This window comes from Choloepus didactylus, chromosome 1 (genome assembly GCF_015220235.1).
Source record: "Choloepus didactylus isolate mChoDid1 chromosome 1, mChoDid1.pri, whole genome shotgun sequence".
Lineage (NCBI taxonomy): Eukaryota > Metazoa > Chordata > Mammalia > Pilosa > Megalonychidae > Choloepus > Choloepus didactylus.
This window is the reverse complement of record NC_051307.1, coordinates 239,511,958-239,531,986: the sequence shown is the minus strand read 5'-3', so window position 1 is coordinate 239,531,986 and position 20,029 is coordinate 239,511,958. Positions and strand designations below refer to the sequence as shown.

At 48.1% G+C, this 20,029-nt stretch overlaps 1 protein-coding gene across 2 annotated transcripts; it reads right to left on the bottom strand.

The window, feature by feature from the left end:
* Positions 1 to 1,146: 1,146 nt before the first annotated feature.
* Positions 1,147 to 19,799, bottom strand: CPNE9 (copine family member 9). 2 transcript variants are annotated; one of them, XM_037801213.1, is made up of 21 exons: positions 19,583 to 19,796; positions 19,050 to 19,090; positions 18,882 to 18,928; positions 18,683 to 18,786; positions 18,204 to 18,240; positions 18,002 to 18,004; positions 17,673 to 17,749; positions 14,010 to 14,073; positions 13,799 to 13,902; positions 13,502 to 13,606; positions 11,946 to 11,987; positions 11,489 to 11,564; positions 11,333 to 11,386; positions 10,855 to 10,916; positions 10,080 to 10,126; positions 9,053 to 9,234; positions 8,653 to 8,780; positions 4,188 to 4,290; positions 3,551 to 3,608; positions 3,107 to 3,180; positions 1,147 to 1,549 (listed from the first exon to the last, which is right to left on the bottom strand). In XM_037801213.1, exons 1-21 carry the CDS (start codon positions 19,648 to 19,650, stop codon positions 1,364 to 1,366), a joined length of 1,662 nt encoding a protein of 553 aa, XP_037657141.1. In that variant the 5' UTR covers positions 19,651 to 19,796; the 3' UTR covers positions 1,147 to 1,363. The 2 variants fall into 2 exon arrangements, 1 of the variants encoding a protein (XP_037657141.1); XR_005211362.1 differs by lacking the exon at positions 1,147 to 1,549 and having other exon boundaries at positions 8,653 to 8,797; positions 19,583 to 19,799.
* Between the last annotated feature and the right edge of the window lie 230 nt (positions 19,800 to 20,029).

The following is a 20,029-nucleotide window of genomic DNA, read 5'->3' as shown; positions in this document are numbered from 1 at the left end:
AAACGAGTGTGACTGCAGGAAAGGGGAGGAGCTTGGGAAAGAAGGGATCGGGGCTGGAGGGAAGGTGTGGCTCTGAAGGAAGGGGCCGGGTTTGGGGAGGAGTATAGAACTGGTGGGGTGTGAAAGCGCTTGTGTTTGGTTAATTGGTGGGATTCAGGTGCTGGGAGCCCTGGGGTTTGGCGGTGAAATGCCGCTTGTCTACGGTTGCTAGTTGAAAGATGTCAAAACAGAACTGGTTTGAATATGGCTGGGTCACTTTCCTAGCTATGTGAACTTGGGCAATAAGGAACTCAAGTTCTTTATAAAACTGAGCTCGAAAACTGAATTGTCAATTTTTGAGGGCTTCAAAGGAGTTGGATGCTGGGGAGAATCTATTTGTTACACAACGCTTGTTACTGAGCCTCTCCAGTTTTGCCATCAAAGAGGAATGTGAAAGTATCTTCCAGGGGTCTGGGGCAAAGCCCAAAGCATCTGGAAGTTTCTGTTTTATCTTAAAATTAACGCAACCCTTGCATTTGGTACACCATAATATATGTGTTTTCACATACAATGTCTTCCCAAAAACATTCTAATAAAATTGACACTCGGGAAGTTGTTTGCTGGTTTAGATCCTGGGCTCTGGAGTCAAAACGATTTGTTCTCTTCAACAAGTGAGTTAACCTTTCTGTACCTCAGTTTCCTTGGGTGAAAAAGGGGGATAATATATAGTACCTACCTCACAGGATTGTTGTGAGGATTAAAAGAGATGATGCTTGTAAGTTGCCAAGCACAGTGTTTAATATTTTGTGAGTGCTCAAAGAAAATATTAGCTTTTATTACCCTAATTAAAAAACTAAGAATAAATGGAACACAGGGGAGTTATATAGAGTAATCTTCAAGCCCTCCCCACTGTGGTCAGGAATCCCTTTGAAAATCTGATGAACACTATGAGAAACACACACACACTCACACACACACACACACACACACACAATTTCATGTATTATTTTTGCAAGTGCTTGAAGAATGTATGAGAAGTGATTGGATGAATACGTGTTAGGATGAGGACAAGTCCTAACCACAGCCGTCTTTGCTCCCTTCCTCTCTTGATGTGGCCCCAGGCCCTGGGTCCCCTAGTTTTCTTCCCCAAGACCCATGAGACAGAGATGAAGTAAAGATCAGCTTTATTATTGGCATAAGACAGGGAGGTGGTGGTAGTACCAGGCCCTTCTGTGAGTGAGGGTGCAGAGGGCTCGGCCAGCCAGCACTGATCCTCCAAGGTAGCCCTCCCAGGGAGGTCCAGGGCTTCAGGTGCCTCTGACTTAAAGCAGAAGCAGTGGGTGAGCAGGAAGGCAGACTGCTAGACAGTGGATATGTGGGCTTCTCAGGGCTGCTTTGGAGCCGGGGTAGGGCTAGGGTTGGCAGAGGGTGGAGTCCGAGGCTGGATGTCCCTGGTGCGCATGTAGGATAGCAGCTGCTCTGGGATCTCGGCCAGTACATCCTTGGCCAGACGGGCCATGCTCAGCACTTGGTTCCCTGACCGGTCGACATAGTCTCGGAACGGGACGAACTGGACAGGCACAGATAGCCAGTGTGGGTGGTGGATACGAGAGAGGGGAGTGGAGGTGGGGACAGCAAGGAGGCTCCTTAGATCTTCAATATCTCTTTCCAATTCCTACTATGCTATCTCTCTCCCTCCATCTTGACAGTTTTCTATATTTGCTGTCGTCCTCTTTTTTTTTTTTTTAAATCTTCTATTCACCCTCCACCACTCCAATATGGCCTCACACACTCCACTGAAACTGCTCTTGCTAATGTCGTCAACAGTTCCATGTTGCCAAATCAATTCAATGGACAACAATTATCAGTCCTTATCTTGCTTGACTTCTCTTCAGCATCCTGTTATATTTAACCATAATGCTTCTTGACAAATCATATTCTTGACACCACAGTCTTCTGGTTTTTCTCCTACCCTTCTGGATGCTTCACCTCTGCCCTCCACCCATCATTTCTAGGTGATTTTATATACTTATATGACTTCAAAATCTGTTCCCTGATGATTCCCAAACTCATATATGCATCCTTGGTCTCTCTTTTAAGTCCAGAACCACATATTCAATTGTCCATATATCTTCATTCAGCTACCTCACAGATCCCTCAAACCCAATGTGTTCAGCACTGAATTCTAGCTCTTTCCTCCTCCAGCTTTCCTCTTCACAGTAAATGGGACCATCACTCACCCAGTGCTCAACTAGAAAATGAGTCATCCTTTAAGCATCCCTCACTCTCCTACCACCGTCTAATCAAATCGTCAACTCATGTAAAAATTTCTTCTTAAATATCTGTTGAACCTGCTATTTCTTTCCATCCCTCTGTCTCTGCCTTAGTTCAGATCCCTACTTTCTTACCTCTCCTACTCCAAAGGCTTCCTCACGAATGGTTCTACCTGCCTTCTCTCTTGCCCTGCTTGAATATCCCTGCTAGGCAGCAACCAGAGAGATCCTCTTAAAATGCCAGCCTGACTATCTCACTCCTCTATGTAAAATCCTTCAAGAGCTTTCCAATGCTTTTACAACAAAACCCCAAATCTTCCCCATGGCTTGCAAGGCCTTGGCTCCTACTCTTCTTCACTCACTGTAATCCTGTTACCCAGGCCTCTGGCCTTTTCCTTGATTAGGTCCATTCTTCTGTGCCTCAGGGCTTGCTCACCTGCTGTTCCTCTACCTGCATTGGTTGTACCCTCCTACTCATCCTTCAGGTCTCAGCCTGCCCTGGCTCCCAATCTAAGTCAGGTCCCCTCTATAGGCTCTCATAGTGGCATTTGCTATTCTTCTGGAGCAATATTCCAATCTAATGAAATATTTATCTGTGCAAGTATTTGTTTATTATTTGTTGCCACTGGTGAGGACCACAGCTATAGGGACCTCCTTTGCCATGGATCCACATGGCTGCAATAACCCGACTATTTCTCAGAAAGAATTTGTTTAACAAAAGCAAGAAGGATAGAAGGGTGAGAGAGAGAAAACTAGGTGATTGAGAAGACAGTAAAAGAGTGTGGCTCCCAACTTAGCCTTTCCTGACCACTGTGCCTCTCAGATCCATGACCTCCTTTCCTGGTCAGGTCTACCTGAACGATGTCCCGCTCCGCGTAGCGACCCCTATAGGACACGCGCACATCGTCACCATCCAGCTCTTCCATTGCTGCAGATAAGACACCCCTCAGCTGTTTGGCCTCTCCCTCCTCAACCCATGCCACCCCTCTCCCCTTTGGAGTCATTATGAGAATGCCTAATGGTTGCAACAAAATCCTACAAATTTTAGGTATTGTTATGATGTTATTTTTATGCCTTCTTACGCATACCATTCTTCCAGAAACCCCGGGGAGAAGTATTGGTATCATCAGATTTGAATATGATAAGGAAACTGAAGTTCAGAGAAGTCTCTGACTTGGCCAAAGTCCCACAGGACATCCACCCTTTCTTTTCAATGAAGCAGGCCTGGGTGCCCAGAGCCTCTCCTATTATCCACAGTCTTTGGCTCCACTCATGAATACTACCCCCAACTTACTCACCCTCAAACATGGCTGGTCCCACGCCAACAATGATGATTGACATAGGCAATGAGGAGGCCTGTGGGGAGAGAAGGTGAATGATCGTCGCGAACAGCTATAGCAAGGAAGGTGCATGCTGGAAGACAATTCTCCATGGGTCTCTCAAACTTTCTGCACATTTTGTTAGCAGAAGCACCAATTCCCTTTGTTCCAGACTTTCTTTTCAAGGTTGTTTGTGTAGCAAACAGCCTTGAAAGATACAGAGTCTTCCTTTAAAGTGAAAGGCTGACTTATTCACTGTTCAGTATAATAGAGAAGTCCTCTTTGGGAACAAAGGGCAGGCATGCTTATTGCCCTTTATAAATGGTTTGGGTTCCCTAAGCTTAGGATTCCTCACCATAAAGCAACCACTGCATGTGCAGGTGTTATCTGGCCCTTGTCACATCATCCTGTGGGAGTTGGCACTTAGAGAATTGGAGCAAATGTTGATTCTCTGGCTACCGCTATTCTGTCTCTGACCCAGGAGTCTCATGTCTTCTGCCAACATCTTTGAAACTGTGACACTAACTTGTTAGCATGCAAATAGGGTAAAATCTCAGACCTTTCACACTTCTTGACAGTGAACCCCTCCCTGTCAAACCCTCCTCCTCAGACTCACACTGACTATGGCCTCCTTGGTCTGCGTCATGTCAGAGATGACCCCGTCAGTGATGATGAGCAGGACATAGTACTGAGAACCATCAGAGATCTTGGCTGCAGCCCTGGGTAAGAGGCCAAGATTGGAATCCAGCTGAAAGCCCAGAATGACCAACATCCCCCCTGTTCCCAGCGTCCACTGCCAGCATGTGAGAAATATTAGAGACAGGGGCCTCTGAAGCCCATGCTCCATCACAGGCTTGACTGCTGCCCTTGCTGGCCATCCCTCCAGTAATAGTTATTGGGCACATACTATATGGCAGATACTGTGTTAGGCACTGGAGAATCACCTTGAGGAGAAAGATCCACTCAGCCCTCTAGGGGGAGGCAGACATTAATCCAAGAATCACACAAATAAGAGTAAAATTGTGGTTGTGATGAGTGCAATGATAGGAAGGGACACAGTGCTATGACAGTGACCTAGTCCAGGAGATCAGTGAAGGCTTCTTTAAGGAAGTGATGTTCAAGATGAAGGAGAGGGAGCTAAGTGAAGGGGGATCCTCCCAGGCAGAGGGAACAGCACATACAAAGGCCCTGTGATGGGTATGAAAGAAGCCCACACTGTCTGGACCCCAGAAAGTAAGGGAAGAAGAGCAGACCATGAAGCTGAGGGGTGGGCAGGGGCCAGACCACGCAGGGTTTTGTTGGCTCTTTTAAAGATTTTGATATTTATACAACAGTAAGAGCAAAGGCTGAAGGTTTCCTTCTTTCCCTCTTCCTCCTATTTCTTCTCTTTCTCTTCTCCCTCCTGCTGACCACATCCCCCTGCCTGTACTTCTTGGTCTCCTGCATTCTTTCCTTGGCTGGTCTAACAGCTGCTCCCAGAGCTCCTTTTCCTTCCTTCATCACCAATGTTTAAATCCAAGATTTTCCCATGTGAGAAAGGACTTCAGAAGTCATTGATTCCGGTCCCCTTATTTTACATGTAAGAAGAGCGAGACCTGGAGAGGGCATGAAGGTAGTGGCAGACCTGTCTCATGATTCCCTCTGTGGATTGGAAAGGTAGAGCTGTGCTGCCCAGTAAGGTAATCACTAATCTCATGAGGCTATTTAAGTTTAAATTAACTAAAATTAAATAAAACTAAACATTTAGTTCCTCGGTCATACTAACTATATTCCAGAGGCTTGATATCCCTATGTGGTAGTGGCTACCATATTGAACAACACAGATAGAAAACATTTCTATCATTGCAGAAAGTTCTGCCAGACAACATTGGGATGGAGTGAGTAGTACCTTGCTGGTATTTAACCTTAATATCAAAAAATTCAGAGGAAATGCCTGGCGAGAGGAGAGAATTCAAATAGCTATGGCTCAGTTGGCCCAGGGCCCAGGGTGGGAGTGGGTCATGATCCTCCTTAGCAGACCTTGCTCCCTTCCTGAATTCTGGCCTCAGTCTCCCCATAGGCCTGGCTGGTACCTTCTCCTGTCACTCACTCATTTCACAAATAGTCAGGCATTACACACCTAGGTATCAGGCACTGAGCTTGGTGCTGAACATGCAGCAGAGATTGGATGTTGTCATTGGAGAGACAGATGCTCACACCATTAAAATACATATAGATTAGAGTTTTGAGGAAGTGACATCTAACCCAAGACCTAAAAAATGAGATGAGAAGGAGTTAGCCAGGTGACATGGTGGTGCTGGGGGCAGCGCAGGGGAAGGAAAAATATTCCAGAGAGAGGGAATGGCATGTGAGAACCAAGAGAGAGTATGTTCTAGGAACTGCATTTAGAACTACAGAAGAAAGATGAGGCTGGAGTGGTGGGCGAGGCCTGCCATGAGGGGATTTGTGAGCTGGCAGCAGTGGGGAAGGGGCGTGGGAGGTACACCTTTCGCTCCTGGGCACTTAGACCTGAAAGTGGGATGAGGAGACAGGTGATTGGCTGGGGAGGACCAGTCTGCACCCCACTTGGTTGTTGGGTGGGAAACAGTGAAGAGTCCTTTGTGATCATCAGAATCATAGCACTGCAGTTAACGTATGTGATCTAATTTAATCCTCACCAAAATTCTATGAGGTAGGAACTTTTTTATTCCAGTTCTTTAAATGAGAAAACTAAGGTCCAAAGAAGTTGAATAGCATCCACAAGTGATGGTGAAACTGTGACTCAAGCCCAAGCCTGATCAACGGAGTCTAAGGCAAGAGCTCTTGGTCCTATCACACTCCATCCCCAGCCTGCTCTCTGGTCTTCCTCCATATGCACCCACTTTCTGGGTACATTAATCTGTTCACTGGTTCCTGACTTTGCCCCTGCATGCCTGGGTGCTTTTCACACGCAGTTCCTTCCACCAGGCCTACTCCGCCCCTCTTTCTCTGGTAAAGTCCAAATCTCCCTCAAGATCCAGCTAAGAAGCCCCCTCTATGGGGCCCTGCCTTGGGTCTCTTAGGCTAGGTTATACCCTCACTCCTTTTCTCTCTCTGCCCCTTAGGATACCACCCACCAAGATGGGCTGTGTGCCCCTCCAAATGGGTTCTCATACCACTCATACACACTGTAGCTGCGTGCATGCCAAGGGGGACCCAAAGCCACAGGATAAACTGGGAGCATCCATCCTACTCCGTGATATGATCTGGTGGATAAAGCTAGATGACTGTAAGTACACTTCAAACTTTGTTTTCAATTAAAGGAAACGTGGATGCAGTGTGAGAAGAATGTAGAATCTACATGAATTTTTAAGATAAAATATGAAGAAATCAAGACATTTTTGGGCTTTGCTTTGGTCTGTGCCCCCAGATTCACCCAGGGGAATGTAGTCGTTTGCCTTGTTGATGGGCGACTTGCTGGGAAAGTGTGGGAAGCTCTAGCCTACAGAAGGTAATGATTTATTTATATTTCTGCCTTCTGCACCAAGTTGGGAGCTCCCAAGGGCAGGGACTAGATCTGATTCATCTGTGAGTCTCCAGTGCCCCAGCAGAGAACTGAGTATACAGCAGATGCCCTTTGAATAGTAATAGCGATAATAATAGTAACAGGAAGAGCTAACATCTATAGCACTTATGATCTGCCAGGCACTGATCTAAGTGCTTGATGTATATTAATTCCTTAGTCCTCACAACAACCTTATGATATATACATTAGTATTATCTCCATTTTAAAAATGAGGAAACTGAGGCATAGAGAGTTTAAGAACCTTTTTACCAAAAGTCACACAGTTAGTCAGTGGTAGAATTGGGGTATCAACTTAGCTAGTCTGGCTCCAGAGCCCACACTCATGCTGCACTGCCCCTTTACTGAATGCTTACTGAATGAATGAATACATTAATAAGTGTACTTGCCCAAGATAATAGTTAAGAAGTCTGTGTAATAACAACAAAAAAAAAGCTCAGGTGCCAACATTAGCTATGAAAAAAAAAAAGCAGTGGTGAAATGTTACATGTAATTTGACTGCAATTATGGATGCATAAAAAAAGACTGCCAGAAACTATAAATATCCACATTCCCACAGGCAGTATTCTGGTGATTTATTTCATTTTTCTATTCTTGAAATTTTCTACAGGAATGTTATGTTACTTTTATAATTAAAGAAACTATCATCCTGGGTATGAATTAGAAAATGAACAAATATTTATTAGGGAATAAGGAAGTTTATGGACATATAAATTTCTCTGTAATCCCTCAAATACTGTTTTCTTTTTTTTGTCTCATCTTTTTACTTTCAAGCGTTCTGAGCTACTTTGTCTTAGTTGGATGTCTTCTATTCAGAATATAGTGGGGTTATTTTTTGACACATCAGAGAATCTTTTTCTTTTAACAGGTGAACTTATCCCATTTAGACATTTACGTCTATTAATACTTGTTTGGTTTTTAGTTCTGTCATTTTTATGTCACATTCTGTTTTTAATACCTTTTCAAACATCATTTGAAATATGATCTGGGTTTTCTTTGCTTTGTATATTTTTCTTCTGAGTATCTGGAAAGTTACTTTTCTATTTTGTAATCTCCCACTTACTGAGCACTTACTATGAGCCAGACAGTGTGCTAAGAACTCTTATATCCTTATCTAATTTTAACTGCCTAATACTCCTATAAATCAGAGCTCCATTGTTATTCATTATTACACCCATTTTATGGGGGTGAAATGGAGGCTTAGAGAGGTTAAGTTACTTAAGGGCTCCTTGTTAGTAGTGTGGAGCCGGATCACACCCAAATCTGTGCTACACTGTGCTTTTAGGCTCTTCTGTCTCTCACCCAAACTCGAGGCCTGAGCTTTCATTTCCAGGGAGTGGGGTTGGTACAATCTGTTGTCATCCTTTCTGCTCCAGAATGAGGCATTTTATAACCTCTTTGACCAGAGCCTGGCCAACACTGTACCTTTTGCTCCCTGCCCAGAGCCCAAGTTCACCCAAGAGTGGTTCTGACTACCTTTGGAGAGTCAGCCCACTGTGGGAGTTCCCTCATTCCCCCAGCCCCCACCCAGTTCCCTTACCTGGCCACCTGGTTGATGACAGGAGCAAAATAGGTGGGCCCGTATAGCTGCACAGTGCGCAGGCTTTGGAAGTAGCTCTCCAGCACGCCCTCAATGCCCGCACAGTTGGGGTCCTCATCATTGTTGTTCTGTTAGGGAAGATGCCCTGCCAGGCCAGGCCCATGCGGGCTACACCCACGAGTGCTCTGATCCCAGTTCACTCCTTCCTTTTTCCATTACCCCCTTTCATGCTCCCCTCCAAACTCCAGCCCGGCTGCCCTCCCTGCTCTGCCACTGTCTCATAGCTTCCTGCTCCTTTGCAGGTCCTTGACCCTTAGAAAAAATATAAATAGAGGCAATTCGTCAACCTAGATGGGTCAGATGCCATGGCATGGAGTGTAGACTCTGGCCCATCCCATACCAGGGGGAACTGGTGGGAGATCCGTCCCTCTGGGGGCAGCTTGGCCCCAAAGCCGTAAGCTGGAAAGAGCTTGTCACTGTCATAGTCCTGGATGATCTCTCCCACTGCCTTCAGGGCCATGGCATAGGCGCTGAGCTGGTAGGGACTCATGTAGTGCAAGGAGGTGGGCTGCAGGGGATTCCCTGTAGGGATACAGGAACCCAAGCCCCGTGGGTCACCTGGCTCATCCATCTATCTGCCTATCCTCATATGCATATATCCACCTATCCTTTCATGCACCCTCTACCTAACTACTCCCACATTATTTCACCTACTCATCCATCTGTTTTTATCCATCTATCCACCCACCCATCCAGTTATCTATTTACCCATTTATCCACCTACCCACATATCCATACACCCATCTACCTAGCCACATATATCCCTCTTTCAGTCTACTTATTCCTCTCTACCATCCACCTCTCCATTCTCTTGTTGAGCTATGTACTCACCTATCCATCCATCCATCCATGCACTTGCCCACCTGCCAATTTTATTCTTTTCATTTATCCATCCCTATCTGTTCCCTTCATTCACTTGCTTGAATATCCTCATACAGATCCATCTACCTGTCTATTCATCCATCTTCCCCCCATCTACTTACCCATTATTTCACCAACTTAAACATCTGTTCATTTGTCCATACACCCACATCGGAGAATCCATTTGTTCAACCTGTGATACTCACCCACCCAGATTGTTCATCGTTCTACCCATCCACCATCCATTTACTCTTCGATCTGTTGAGCCATCTGTCCTTTCAGCATTCTTTTATCCATCTACCTATTTTCCTGTACTCCCTGCCACCCTTCCCCCCATCATCCCCACCCAACACCCCTACCCAGCACCAGTCTGGATGGGCTTTGCCTTTAGCCTCAGCTTCCTGGATAGGTGAACTCTTTTCCCCAGGCAGAGATCCAGGCCAATCCCTAATGACTTCCTTACAATTCTTCATTCCCCCCACCCTTTTCCCCCATCCATGCCTCACCATTGGAAGCTGTGAAGTCAATAGCTACTGTGAAGTTCAGCTGTGTCCTGTTAGGGAAGTAGGCAGGTTGAGAAGTGAGGGACTAATACTATTTAAACGAATATTTCTCAAATACTAATGTGCATACAGATCACCTGAGGATCTTGTTAAAATGCAGATTCTGATCCAGAAGTTCTGGGTAGAGTCTAAAATTCTGCATTTCTAACAAATTCCCAAGTGGTACTGATGTTGCTGGTCCATAAGCCACACCGTGGGTAGCAGAGTATTGAATGCCTATGGTGGGCCAAGTGTATTAGATGTAATGTAATCTAACCCTCACTATAGCCCTGAATTAGCAATTAATATCTCCACTATATGGAGGAAGAAACTGAGGTCTAGGGAAGTGCTGGTCCAGGTCTTTCCGTCTCCCCTGAACCAAGCAGAATGTCCCCTATTTTCTGGCTTGGTTTATCCTGCTCTTTAGGCCTCTCCCTCTTGCCTGGCCATAGCTTTTGTCTGGGCTGCAGTCAGGTTACCGGTGCTACTGTTGAAGACCACTGCTCTGGCATCTTCCAGGGAGAGCTGGAAGCTAGAAGTATAAGGCAACCCCATGAAGAGAACTAAGAGGGGCAACTACTTTGTAGGTTACATAGCACTTCATAGTTTGCCAAGTGTTTTAAAGTTTACTTCTGTGTTCTCACTGAATTCTCACCATTCATAAATAAGAAAACTGAGGCTCAGAACTGGGAGTAACTCATTGCTGGGCTTCCATCCCAGAGCTTGGCCTCTGACTCACCCGCCCTTGATGTAATCGACAAAAGTGAATTCAGAGTCCACAGAGAAGGAGAGCAGTGTCACCTATGGGACAGGAGAGGCAGCGCTGGCACTTTGAATAGGACAGTTGGGGCGCCAGAAGGGAGAGCAGCCAGGTAGAGCTTTGGAGAGAGGCACATGATTTCACCCACCACCCTGTGCCACCCCTTGCAATTTTGGAGAAGGATAAAAGGGGAACCTGGAAGAAACATATTTGGATTTTCAAAAGCATATTATATTGGGGAATACAAGTTAGGGTTATTTTTATTTCTGTAAGAGTAAAGTTTGCAAAGTTTTCATCAGGTGAGAAGACAAAACCAAAGAGAAGCCTAAATGGTGCCACCTTGTGCCCAGCTCTACTGTATCCAAGTAATCTGTGCCCATTGCCTTCCTCCACTTTTAACATTTGTCATGCTTTGTCGGTGGGGATGGAAATAGAAGGGTCTGGGGAGAGCACTCACAGTTCCCGAGTTGACATATTTCTTCTTCTTACATTTCTTCCGAGGGTTAAGCACCTAAGTGGAGGAAATAACTGGTGGTGGAAACAGAAAGGGAGCATCACACTGAGCACACTGGGATGGAGGGTCTGGGCAACCTGGGCAGGGTTGAGCTCTCACCTCATACACTGTAAACTGGTTCTGGGCCCTGCTCAGCTCTCGGTAGCTGGTGGTGAACTCACCAATGAAATCGTGGCTGCAACAAGGCCAGGGATAGGTGAGCAGCAGCTGCTGCTGGTTGGGAGCCAGACCTGAACCCAGTACTTATTTCCCTGATCCCCTCCCTGTACCTACTCTGCTGTAGGGCATTGAGGCTGAGGCCAGAAAGTGGGGGTGGGCAAGAGGGAAACATGGTAGAAGGGAAAGAAAAGAGGAGAGTGTATCAGTATACCAGTGTATCAGAAAGACAGCTGAGGGGATCAGGTATACCTGAGGTCCTGGCATCTGGAAAATGGGGATAACTACCATCACCCTTCCTGGCTCCTGAGGTTGCTTGGGGTTCCTAGTAAATGTACTATATATTACAGAGAACTGTTTGGGTTAAGTACAAGTACAGGCCTATGTGGGCCAGTTCTACCTTCCATCCCGGTCCCAGTCGTATACGTCAATCTTCACAGTTCTGAAATGCAGGAGATAAATGTAGGCTGAGAGTGTGTACAGTAAATCCCCAAGACACCTCACCCACTTAGTTACAGACAGGTTATCTTCCATCCATCCATCTGTCCTTCCATCAGCCTATTCATTTCCCAACCTACCTCCCATCTGTCCATCCATTCTATGCATTCACTTATCAATCCATGGACATACCCAACCATCTCCTACCACTATCACTATCACCACTACTATTGATATTACTGCCCCTATTACTACTGCTTTTGCTGATTATTGAGTCTTGTCTTAACACCAGGCATTGTTCTCAGCACTTTACACATATTGTCTCACTTAACAACCACCCTATAAAGTAAGTTCTACTACAATTCTTATTTTTGGAAAAGCAAACTTAGGTACAAAAAAAGATAATTTGGCTAAGGTCCCATAGCTAGTAAATTATTGAGGTGAGATTTAAACTCAGACAGCCTGGTTCCAAAGTCCCAGTTCTTAACTACTATGCATCAGTCATCTCACATGTCCATCCATTCAATCATCTATCTATTCATCTACCTACCCATTTACCCATATACTTGCCATACTAATAGGTAATTACCTATTAATCCATTTAGTTATTTACCCATCAAATTATACATCCAGCTATTCACTGACTTACTGATGCATGCAGGCATCCATCTGTCTGTCCATCCATCTACCCCAACCAACCCCCAACCATCTGACATCTGTTCATCTTACGATCCATTCATCTGCCTAGCCATCCATCCACTCATCCATCTGTATGCCCATCCATCTTTCCACCCATGCACCTATCCATTCATCTACATACCACCCATTTATAGGCTTAAATGGTTAGCTTATGAAGCTACTTTTACCCACCCATTATGTCATTCTCTACAAATCCTTCCATACGTCTACCATCCATTCATCTGTCCATCCAACAGTCTACCTATCATTCCATCTGTTCATCAGTCTGCTCTTCCATTCATCCATCTGCCCCTCCAGCCATATACCAAACTTTCGTATACCACTCCATATACTCATTTATCCACCCATCCATCAACTCATCCATTTACTTATTCATCCATTCATTATCAGTCTGTCCACTAATCCACCCTTCAGTTCACTTATCCATTCATGTTATCCATTCATTCATCTCCCCCTCTCCCTACCCACCAATCCTCTTATATACCCATCTACATACCCATCTATCTATTCACCAGTATCCATCCAACTGCCCATCCATCCATCCATCCATCCACCCACCCACCCATGTATCTGACCATTTCTGTGTTCATATGCCCATCCATCCATCCATTCATCCAGTCAGCCAGCCAACAACCAATCATACATCCATCCACATGGCTATCCATCTGCTTCCTGATCCACCCATCTCCATGCCTAGAACTCTGTCTCATTGAAGAGTTCCCTCCAATGCTGTTTTGACACTGCTGCCATAATTCTGGGACCCAGGAACTCGAGTCTCATGCCCTTGTCCCTTCCCCCCCAGCTTATTCTGAAACAGACCTATCGTAGTCTCCATTGCACAGTGCCCGCACAGGGATGCTGAAGGGCTGCCACACAGGATTCAGTGTGTTTTTCACAACCTCTGTCTTGTGACAGATGGTGAATCTGGAGGGAAGCAAGAGGATTGGGATCCGCCATGGGGTAGGACTGAGCCCAGAGACAGGACCTGCCATTTGTCAGGACTCCTGGGATTCCCCCACTTGTTAAGCACATATTTTGTGCCTCCTTGAGTGAATTCTGGATTCAGGCCCTGGTGAAATCCAAAGTGCCCCCAACTCAGTCTCAGAGCCAACTCACGTGCCATCCTCATTGCTCCTGTAGAACACAAGGAAGGGGTCTGATTTCCCAAAGAAGTCCTTTTTGTCCAGTTTGTTGGCACACAGCTGCATGGTGGCAATGTCCTGGGGATGGGTGAGGTTGGGCTGTTGGAACCCAAATTGCATATCGCCTTCAGTCAGCCCACTAAAGGGAGTTCTGGGAGAGAAGGGAGCCTCCTAGGTCTACTAACCCGACAGTTGCTAAGCTCCTCTGCAGTCAGCAAGATGGTCCCACACTTCTTGCCTGGTACACCCCTGGAAGCAGAAACAGCCTCTTGATAAGAGCAGGGAGGGTAGACAACAAGCTTTGAGTGATCAGTCTGGGACTGGGTCGGCCAGGGCTTTCTCTGGGCATTCAATTCTTTATTTACTGAAAGGTCCTGAGTGTGTCCTTGTCTGTCCTTGGTGGTTCCTGGTGAGGAGGGGGCTATAGTCTGGAAGGAAGGGGTTAGACATGATGAGGTAGACATATCCTAGTAGCAGTGAGGAAATGTCATGGGATTTAGAGTCAGTGGACACAGTGTAGATTTGGTGATTTCTAAGTTGTGTGGCCCTGGGCAAGTTGCTTCCCTTTCCTGGGCTTTAGTTTTCTTCTCCATGAAATAGGAATCATGTCCACCACTCAGGGATGTAAAGGATGTCTAAATGAAGGCCTGGAAGGAAAAGAAATTTGTAAGCTTTATAGATATGAAGGTGTTTATATTCCTCCAAGCAGACCCTGGCATCGACTCATGCCAGGTGCTATACTAGACTCAGAGGACACAATTTTGAATTGGCCTTCAGGGAACTTCCAGGGGAAGGTGGGATGTCAAAGCCACTAGCAAGTGGAATGTGATGTAGTAGTGAATAAGGGAGGGGCATTTCAATCCAGACCCAGGGGCAAAAGGACTGGTTTGTTAGGTAGAAGCTGCTGTGCTTCTGGAAGACTGAGAAGAGTGAGATAAAAAGGACAAGGGAACCTTATTCTCTCTTGACTCTAGAAGGGACACTTCTTCCCTAGAAGGGTGGATTACAAGGACCACCACCCCAATTTGCCTTGGGTCTCCCAAGTGGTCAGGGACCTTGTTGATAGGATCTACGGGTTCTGAATCCCAAAGGGATCTAAAGTGTGGCAGAGAGAAAGCTAGGTCAAGAGGGTCCTGGGTTCAAGTCCTGACTCTAACTCACTATGTGATCTTCCCCATCTTTATAATGAGAATGTTGGACTATTTCTTTGGCTCCTTCAATCTCTTACTCTCTGTGTTTTAAAAAGACAGATTATGATGAGAATGGAGACTGTTCACCTGTCCACCTGTCCACTCATTGACCCCGAACTCATTGATCCTCTCATGGTCCTTCACCTCCTTGATGTTTTCCCTCACCTCCTTATGCAGTCTGAATTCCAGTCAATGATTATAATAATCACCCCCTTTCATCCTGCCTTTTTTGCCTTGCTCTTGTCTCACTTGGACATTCTTATTTGGTAGAACCACAGCCCTAGTTAAATCTCATTCTCTGACTTGTCCATACCACACCCATGCAGTTGACCATGGCCAGACAGGAAAACACAATCCTACTGACAGATTTCATTTTAAATGCATAACCACAAATCTCAAGAGGGTCCTTAATGCTGTCTGGTAATCATACTATACATACATTCCTAGTCTGTTCCCTCTCCAGCTCTGCTAGATGATGGGTTCAGTCCTCTCCCTCTCTCCTTAAAGCCCCAACTCCTCCTCCTCCATCCTCACTTTCAGCAGATAACCTTCTGTCTCCTACTTCACTGAGAAAATTGAAGCACACAGAAGAGAGTGTCCACAGACCCCAGCACCACACTTACCCTTCCACCAGCATCTTCACCCACATACTCTGCTTCCTAGCTGTCGCTACAGATGAGCCGTCTGCATCCCTATGTATCCCTCCATTTGTGCACGACATTCCATCCTCTCTTGACTGCTCAAGGACATCACGGCAACAATTATCCTCTTTTTATTATGCCAAATATTTCAGTTTCTACCGGGTCATTACCATCAGCATACAAACATGGTATACATTTTTTCATATTAAAAAATTAAAGACCTATGTTTGACCTCACTTGCTCCTCCAGCCACCACTCCATTTTTCTTCTTCCATTTTGCAGCAAAACTCCTTGAAAGATTCCCTGACTCCAATTCCTCTCCTCCTCTCCTCTTCTAAACCTCTCCAGTCAGGTTCCCAACCTCACCTCTCCTTCAAAACTGTGCTTGTCAGAGTCACCAGTGACCTCCATCTTGCTAAATCCCATGGACAATCCTCAGTCCTTACTTTGCTTGATCTGCAGCAGCATTTGGCACGTTGGTTATCCTCTCCTCCTTGATAGACTTCCTTCACTTTGCTTCCAGGACACCACCACTTTTTCTTGGTCCTCCTCCTACTTCATTAATTGCTCCTTTTCAGTCTCCTTCTCTACTTTTTCCTTTAGGAGTCTCAGTCTTTGGTCTCTCTTCTCTCTCCTCACTCCCTTCGTGATCTCATTTAGTCTAATGGCCTTAAAGAGCATCTAGGACTCACGTATCTTATTGCCTTTTGACATCTCCCCTTGCATGTCGAATAAGACGTGAAGTTCAACATGACAGATTTGGCCTCTGTATCAAATTCTGCCCTAACCTGCTCCTCCCTCAGTTTTTTACGATCTCAGTTGATGGCAACTCCATTCTTCTACTTGTTCATGCCAAAGGCCTTGATATCATCCTTGCCTCTTCCTTTCACATCTATATTCAATGTGTCAGGAAATTTGTTGGCTTCACCTTCAAATCCATGCTGAATCTGACCATTTCTCCCCTCCTGCATTGCTGTGACCCTGATCAAAGTCACCATTCTCCCTCACCTGGATGACTGTCATGGCCTAGTTATCTTCTCGCTTCTGCCTTTTGTCCAGCCAAGGTTTATTCTCAACCTGGCAGCCAGCATCATCCTTTGAAAGCATGTCAGATAGTGTCACTCCTCTTCTCTGAACCCTCCTGTGGCTCCCACCTCAGAGGAAAATGCTAATCCTTACAGCAACCCGCAAGGCTCTTCCTGACTTGGGCCCCTGTGAATTTTCCAACTTCACCTCCTTCTGTTCTCCCTCTTGCTTGCTTTGCTCCAGCTATACTGGCCTCCTTGCTCTTTGACTATACCAGGTTTTTGTACTGATATTTCCTCTGCTGGGAGCACTCTTCCTCCAGATAGCTGCACGGCTCACTCCCCTCTTCCTTCAGACTTTTGCTCAGAAGTTACCTCTCCATGAGGCCTACTTGACCACTCTGTTGAATATTGCACCTGCCACCCACTCAGCATTTCCAGTCCCCTTATGCTGCTCTACATTGCCTTTTTCCCATATGGATTTAACCATTTTCTAATATATTATGTCTCTCTCCCCCTGCTAGAGTATAAGCTCCCTGAGGGCAGGAACCTTTGTTTTGTTCACCATTGCAACCCTAGACTCTTGAGCAGTGGCTGAAACACAGTATATGCCCTGTGGTGTTTGTAGACCGGACGGATACCTGGTGCCTAACACAGGGAATGGCATACAAAACATGCTAATAAATATTTAGTGAGTGACTGTGATGGAAATTCCTGAACATTTGATTTAGCCAAGGAAAGCTTCTGGGAGGAGAGGGGCTTGGAAGAGAACCTTAAATGTTGAATCAGTCTTAGAGGAGAGGGAGGACATGTCAGGCCTGGGGCAGACTCGTGCAAAGTCCCAGAGATTGGATTTCTCATCGGGTGGTGGGCCCAGCAAAGGCCCCTGTCCAGGGGAAATCCCAGCCTCCACCACTATCAGACCTCCCGAAGTGGAGGGAGAATTTGGAGGCGCCCCTCCCTCCCCATGCACCCCTTCCTATTTGACTCACGTGAGGGATCGCTCTACACGGCTGCCCTGGCCTCCGATCACCTCTCCCAGAGTCAGAAACGCTTGTCCCAGGAAATCCTGTGCGGGGACACAGAGTCAGCAAGGGCCAGGAGAGACTGGGAGCGCAGAGACCCAAGGCTGGCCCGGTGATGCCAGGGGGGTACCAAGGCGACGGGATGTCGCTAGAGCCACCGCCCGGCCTGTGCTCTAGTGGGGGAGGGGCGGGGCATGGGCCAGGCGAGCTCCGTCCCTTGGTGCCGCCATCAGTCCAAGGCCCGCTCTCAAAATACCATCCTCTCCCCATTCCCGCCCAGCCCCGCCCAGCCTCACCTTCTGCAGGTCCGGCGGCGGCCGAGAAAGGAAGAGGAGCAGTGAATAAGGGGCGCAGATGGGAAACTGAGGCTGGGGTGGGCGTGGAGGGCCGGGAGGGTGGGTTCGGGTCACGGGGCAGGAAGGGTTCTAAGGAGAGTCGTTTAGCACATCTGAGCTCCTGCTGTGTGCCCGGTCGGCTCGCAGGGGGACGCTCGCTCACCAGTTTGGAGATGTTGGTTTTGGAGTCGACGTTGTACCTGGGAAGAGAGTGAACGGGCTGGGTGTGGGGCGGGATTGGGGTCGGGGCGCGAATGGGCTGGGTGGGAGGCTGGAAAATGGTCGAGCTCTGAGTCTTCTTTAAGATTGTGGGTGGAAGAAGGAGCGGACTTGAACCCGAGTTTCAGCTTGGATCTCGTTTGGGGCAGGGGTCAGTGTCGGAGATGGTCAGCCCTGGGATGAGGCCAACTTTGGGGCAGGGCTGGGGGCGGGGCCTAGAGGGGCGGAGCTAAACTAGGAAGCAGGGGCAGGCCGGGGGAGTGAACTGGATAGGGTCTGGTCTAGGGGTGGGGCCAAGGCTTGGACCCGCTGAGCCTAGGGGCGGAGCCAGACGCGATGCGAGGCAGGGGCGGGCCATGCCAGGAGTCCTGGCGGATCCAGGTCGCAGGGCGGGCCAAGCCAGAATGCTGGGCGGGGCCTCACACATCGAAGCGCAGGTTTTGCTTTTCTTCAAAGAAATAGTCGAGGACGAATTTGCGCACGAAGTCTGGGTTCAGCGTGTTGTCGATCACCTCGGTCCGTCCGAACTGGGCGGGGAGGCGGTGGTTCAGCGCGGGGCCTGCAAGAGGGCAGGTGATTCCCCGGGGGCGGCTCTGGGCTGGGAGGGGGCTCTTGGACTCACCTCCTGCCACTCCTGGCTGGCCCGGCTTTGCGTGTAAAGAACCACCACTGCGGGAGGGGGGCGGAAGTCAGGTTGTCCTGCACCACTTTATCGTCCCTCCCTCCCAACCCCGGCTCCTCAGCCGCGCCCGGACTCTAAGTTCCCATTCCTGGCCCTTGCGCCGCCTACTGGGGTCAGACTTGGAGAAGGTATCGAGGTCCAGCAGGTTCCTAGAGAAAGCGACAGACAGAGGTGGGTCATCCCGGGGCACACCTCTTCGACTGTGCCCTGAGTATGGTACTGGGGAGGGGTAGGTCACAAGTCGCACCCCTCTCCCCCGTTAGTACTCCCTGCTTGGGGTCCGTGCTGTCAGCACCCTGGAAAGCACCGGAAATAGCCTTATTATCAGTACAAAAACCTGGTATAATCAAAGAGCAAGATCGGCGGACCCGACGCATCCGCGCCCACACCGTCTCCAGGAACCCCGGAAAGAGGGGTCGCCCAAGAACTTTGTCTTCCTGGTGTCCTGTTCCTACTGGATCTCCGCGACCCACCCCTTGAGCCTGTAGCCTGAGCCCTCTTTTGCGGCTCCCCTGAGTCCTCAGCCGAGATTTTACGGCCCCGGATGCCTCCCCCTCTGGGTCTAGCACCTGTCCGCGCCGAGCCCCATAGCGGCTGGGGTTGGGGCAGTGCCTAAGCCCTCCCTGGCGCGGCCCGCTCACCGACAGGACACGGTAATTTCAATCTTGGTGGCCGGTACACTGCGCTCGGAGGCTCCGCCGAAAGACATGGCTGGTCCTGAGGCTGCGAGACCCGAGCCGCCGGGGGCTAGAGGCGGCGGGGCCGGCCCATGTGCCGCGGCGGCTGCGGCGGCGGCTGCGCTCCCTCCAGCCCTGCGTGCGCTCCTGCTGCTCGCGCCCTGAGTGTGCCCGGCGGCGGCGGCGGCGGCTCCAGATCGCAGCACAGCCCCGCCCGGCCTGGCGGGCGGCCCCCGCCCCATTGGAACAGCCAAGGGCCGGCCGGGAACCTTACCCACACCCGCAGTACAAGCCACACCTTGGGAGATACGCCCCGCGCAACTCTCCCAGGTGCTGAAATCCAAGCCCTGGAGCTGTCCGCGGTTCTGAAGCATTGGGGGCTCCTGGTGGGCGTCGGGGTCCTCCGTTTTC